We start from the raw sequence: 5327 nt of genomic DNA on the forward strand, positions 1-5327 counted from the left end.
CGAGGATGAGCAGCTGACCAAGGCCAGACAGCACAAATATGGGTGGGGGTGTGGGGGGGTATTGTGACAGACCCCATGGGAAACTTGTCCTGTGGCATTATCCGTGTCTTGCCTGGGAGGAGAGAGGGATCCTGGAAGCAGGCTCCTTCCCTGGGTTCCCCCCATCCTCATTCCTGTGGACCCACGGTGCCACGATACACGGGGTCCGTGATGCTCTCACCCATGGGGCTGAGGTGCCGCGACTCCTGGGAGCAGGCACAGAGGTGGCTGCGCTGGGCCCAGGGGCTGCTCCTCACCTATGCGGTCCAGCCGGTCCATGGCCACCGTCTCAAAGGCCCTGCGCATCATGGGATACTCCTCCAGCACCTCATTGAAATTATCCACCGACAAGGAGTAGAGGCGGCAGTAGGTGTCAGCTCGCACGCTGGCCGTCCGCCTGCCCCGCGTCAGCAGGCAGATTTCTGCAGGGAGACAAGTTTGGGTGTCAGGATGACACAGCCATCCATCCCCTTCCCGAGAGCTTCTCCAGGTAACGGCAGCCAGAGCAGGGACAGCACTGCCCGCACTCCCAGCCCTTGCACAGAAACAGGGCACGACCCAGGAGGAGAGACAGACCGGGGAGTTTGGGCAGCCATGGCTGTGCCCTTGGCCAGGCTCAGCCTTTTCCTCCCTCCCTGGGCCACGGAGACATCCCCGGGCACAGCTGCTGTGATCACCGGACCTGTTTCTCTCCCAAACCTGTGCTTGTAGCCTACAAACAGGCTCAGGTGCTCTGCTCTAAGCCACCCTCCTTCTGACCAGAGGTGGGGTGGGTGGATGCCCACTCTGCCCAAGCCAGCCAGAATTCAGGGCTCTGGCTGCTGGTCCCTCTGGCTCAATCTGCTGGACGAGGTACCCCATAAGAACAAGGGTGGTGGACATCTGAGCCCCAGAGTCCGGCGTGGGGTGGATGCGAAGCCTTTGGCACTGGGCAGAGGGTGCATCAAGCAGAAATATCAGGGATGCCCCAGCTCCTGCCCCCTGGCAGCCCTTGCTCCATTCTGCTCTCCAGGTCCCCCAGCTCAGCCTCACCCCCAAAGTAGGAGCCATCCGACAGCTTTGTCTCCTTGTTGCCCTTGGTGAGGATGCTGACCACCCCGTGCTGGATGAAGTACATCTTTTTGCCCACGGTGCCCTCACGGATGATGAAGTCCCCAGGCTGGAAGACCTCGAAGCGCAGCTTGGTCAACATGGCTGTCACAAAATTGGGGTCCGCATTGGCAAACAGGGGCATGTTGGCCACCAGGTTGCGGCAGTTGAAGTTGATGATCTCCTGTGGGGTGAGGAGCAGGTCAGCAGCGACATCGCCGAGCCTGACCCCAGCAAGTACTGCTCTCCCTACAAGTCACCTGTGGTGCCTGCCCCTACCTCTTTGAGTGGCTCACTGAGCTCCCCCAGGATGTTCTCCTCGTCAAACATCTTGCCCTGGTAGCGGTGCTCGTAGTACTCGTGGATCCGCTGGCGCGTGTCCCCAGGCAACTTGTGGAATGACATGTACTGCTCCACTTGCTTGTACTGCGGGGACAAGGCAGAGCCACACAGGGCTGCGGTGAAACAAGCTGCACCGTGCCAGGAGCTGGTGGCACCGCCGGCCAGTGCTTTCCCTCTTTTTGGTGGTGCCGGAGCTGGGATCCAGCCACCCCTGCTCCAGGGCCCTATCCCAAAGGCTACATCTGGGGCTGAGGGTGGGATCCCTGTGCACTCAGGGTGCAGAGGGTCCAATGGCAGAGGCGAGGATGGGGGTGTCACTATGCCAGGATGAACCCCAACGTCATGAAGGGGGCACGTCCATCCACACGGGCAGCCTGACCCCAGTCCCACTCCCCCGCTGAGTGCAAAGATCCGGGCAGGAACCCACAGGGCAGGGCAGCTCGTGCTGAGCAGGTTTTGGAACTGGACCCACTGATGCCAGGGCATCTTCCCCCAGTATCCAGGCACTCCCTAGCCCGCCCCACTGACCTTCTCCTGGTACTGGCGCCGGGACGAGTCCAGCGACTGGATGAGGGCGGTAGCGTGGCCGATGAACATGGCGTAGCAGGTGGCCCCCACGATCATGCTCAGCATCGTGAGCCAGACGTCGGTCATGCCCTCGGGTGCCTGCTGGCCGTAGCCGATGCAGAGCATGTGGCTCATGGCCTTGAACAGGGCGTGCGAGTACTGCTTCCCCCAAGAGTCGTTCTGCAGATGAGGGAACAGCGGCGCTGGGGGTTCTGTTGGAAGGAGCTGCCGGGCTGAACCCTCCCACGCTGGGGAGGGGGTCCCAGAGTTGGGGAGTCCAGAGCTTCAGCATGGAAAAGGTTTCTGACATGTCCAAGCCCAAGGGGCAGAGCTCTGCTCTGGGAGGGGGCTCTGGGGACTGTGCAAAGCCCTGAGCCTGCACCAGCCCCTGCTCAGGTGAGGAGGCAGGAGCCCCACTGCCCTCTGGGCAGGGCAGGAGGGATTCCCCTGGCTACTCAAATGCCAGCAGCAGCCAAGGTGGGCTGAGGTGGGGAGGTGATTCCCTCTACTCCATCTCACTGCTGTTGCAGGGCTGGGACCAGAAGAGACGCTGCTCTGCAGCACACGGATCCAGGCAGCTCCAGCCTCAGAGTACGAGATGTGTAACCAAATTCCCCCCTGCCCTGGCAGAAGTGCAGCCGGTACCGCCCCTGCCTGGGGCACTCACCACCATGTGGTTGATGGAGACCCAGCAGTCCTCGGGGAAGTCTTGCAGCATGGGCACCAGGAACTGGAGGCAGCCGTCCCAGTGACACAGCAGCAGCATCATGCCGATGAGGTTGAAGATCCTCACCACAGCACTGGCCAGGTCGTACGTCATATGGAAGATCTGGGGAAGAGGCAGGAGTGGAGCTACAGAGAAACTCTTCCCAGAATATCCCTCTGCACCCTTCCCTTCCAGCCAGCCATGTCCCACAGCCAGGGGTCCCTGAATTGGCCCGAGACCCTGTCCAGGGCTTTGGACCCCCAAGGGGTTCTCACCTCCTCCCACTGGTGGATGTAGCGGATGAGGCGGGAGAGGCGCAGCAGGCGCAGCAGGCTGAGGATCTTGGTGAAGCGGACGATGCGCAAAGCCCGGGCTGTCTTGTAGACGTCAGAATCTACCTGGGTCTCCAGGTCAACGATGAGGAAGATGTAGTCAACCGGGATGGAGGAGATGAAGTCGACCAGGAACCAGCTCTTCAAGTACTTCATTTTGATGGCATGAGGGTCAAGGATGATCTCCGTGTTGTCCTCCACCACAATGCCTGTCCGGAAGTTCAGCACCAGATCAGCCAAGAAGAAAGTGTCCGAAAGCACGTTGAAAACGATCCAGGGAGGGGTGTTCTCATCCTTGAAGAAGGTGATGCCCACAGGCAGGATGATCAAGTTCCCCACCATCAGGAGCAGCATGATGAGGTCCCAGTAAAACCTGCAAGGAGGGAGTGCAGGAGACGGAGTGGGGCAGGGAGAAGCAGGACACAGGCAGTTAGAAAACAAACCCAGGATCAGAGTAAGAGTCCAACGCAGTGCGGAGACGGGCGCTCAGGACACGCAGAAACACCTGACCACACACATGGCTGAGACCCTTCTGCTTGGCTGGGACACACACAGGTACGTGTGCGCAGAGAGGAGCAAGTCTGCCCTGGGTCTCAGGGCAGAGCAGGGCCAAGGGTCTGGGCGAGCAAACGTGCGTGTAGGATCGGAGGGCTGTAGCTCAAGGAGCTCGGTCATCGCTCCTCCCTCTTCTCGTGGCATGGCAGTGCATGCACGCATATGCCCCACCCCAAACTTGACATCTGCCTTGTGGAAAACTCAGGGAGGATTTGGGCTTTGCCCCCTGAAACTCTGTGTCATCTGCCAGCTCCCTGCCACCACCCCGGTGGCTTAGCATGATTTAGAATAAGCTTTGACGGTTATACAAACTAAGTGCCAAGCTCCTGGGGCAGCCAAGGGACTGGGGGGTCAGGGAAATAGTTGGAATTGTAGCACGGGCGAGCCAAGGCAGGAGCCAAACAAGGATAGACAAGTGCCATCGGCACGAGGAAGGTGGGAGGAACACATCTAGCCCAAAAGGGGCTGCTCGCGAGCAGTGGGCAGGAGCTACACAGCCCAAGACACCTCAATCCACCTCCTTTGTCTGAGAGTGGACAAGCTTAGAGGCTTTGGAAGAAAAGCCAGGAGACACCAGTTGATTAGCATTTGGTTTGCCATGAAATTCAGCATCCCCATTCACATGCAAATGTGCCTGGGATGTTTGCAATCTTCACACAAACGCACATAACGCCTTTCTTCACTGCCTTTGCAACAGCCTCGTGAACTCCCAGCCTCTGCACTCAAGGTCTTTATGGGTGCCTGGAAAAGCAAGTCCAGCTCCCACCTTTGGGTGCCCCATTAGCCCCAGCCCTGATGTGGGTATAGACCCCAATGTCCAAAGGTGACCTCAGGGCAACTCTGAGTGCCTCGTGGATCCCAACTGGCTTTTGCATGTGACACTGTGGGTGTTTTGTACCCTGTGTCCTTGGTGGGGCATAGGCGACGGGCTTTCTGCAGGCAGCGGGGAAGAGGAGGGAGAAATCACAGCACCACGTGAGGCTCCTTCAGCCAGCGGGCACCAGAGCCGGGCAGGCAGTGGGGCACCACCGCCCCAGGGAGCTCCCCGGGGCAGAAGCCTCACACACATTAACACCTTCTTGTCCATGGCCAAGGTTTGCTGGAAGGAGATTCCGGCCAAGGTTTGCTGGAAGGGGATTCTAGCCAAGGCAGAGAGGCAATCGCCTCCCCACACGGAGAAAGGCCCCACACGCTGAGTGGGGAAACAGCCTGCCTTCCACAGCTCTGAACCGGCCGGAGCTCTTGATTCAGGCTTAAGCTCTTTAGGGCAGGCCCTGTCCTTTACTCTGTGTCAGGCCGAAGGCGCAGGGCCCTGATCTCTGTGGCCTTTATGTATCCCCGTAATGTGATAAACACCGGGGTAATCCCGCCGGCTGTCCACCTGCCAGCTCGCTTCAAAAAAAGGCGCACACATGCCCGCGCCCGCCAAGCGCCCGCTCCCAGACTTCGGGGCGGTTTCCCTGGGAAAAGGGCTCGAAGGGTTTGCAGCCCTCAGTGGCATGCTGGAGCAGCGCAAGGGAGCTGGCGTGCACGGGAGGTTGGGGCCCAGCGGCAAGGAGAGCCGGCTACAGGTGCCGGGGACCCGCAGTGGGTACCAGCCCCGCTCCAGGGTGTCTCGCCAGGCTGGGGACATCGGCCGTGTCACAGTTGGCTGCGGGAGATGACTGCCTGGCAGCTTCATCCCCCGTAGAGAAAAC

General features: G+C 59.9%; 1 protein-coding gene across 1 annotated transcript in view; it reads right to left on the bottom strand.

Annotated features, from left to right (window-relative positions):
• Positions 1-4717, bottom strand: part of LOC104507112 (potassium/sodium hyperpolarization-activated cyclic nucleotide-gated channel 4-like) — a gene marked incomplete at its 3' end in the record, with an annotated part of 5442 nt that extends 725 nt beyond the window's left edge. Inside the window, exons 1-7 of the mRNA XM_010148289.1 lie at positions 4698-4717; positions 3019-3448; positions 2705-2866; positions 1999-2217; positions 1408-1554; positions 1072-1312; positions 221-461 (exon numbers count right to left, since the gene is read on the bottom strand). Of these exons, the coding sequence (XP_010146591.1) occupies positions 221-461; positions 1072-1312; positions 1408-1554; positions 1999-2217; positions 2705-2866; positions 3019-3448; positions 4698-4717 (1460 nt within the window). The remainder of the gene's footprint in view (positions 1-220; positions 462-1071; positions 1313-1407; positions 1555-1998; positions 2218-2704; positions 2867-3018; positions 3449-4697) is intronic.
• Between the last annotated feature and the right edge of the window lie 610 nt (positions 4718-5327).

Source organism: Eurypyga helias, unplaced genomic scaffold (assembly GCF_000690775.1).
Source record: "Eurypyga helias isolate BGI_N326 unplaced genomic scaffold, ASM69077v1 scaffold36423, whole genome shotgun sequence".
Taxonomy (NCBI): Eukaryota; Metazoa; Chordata; class Aves; order Eurypygiformes; family Eurypygidae; genus Eurypyga; species Eurypyga helias.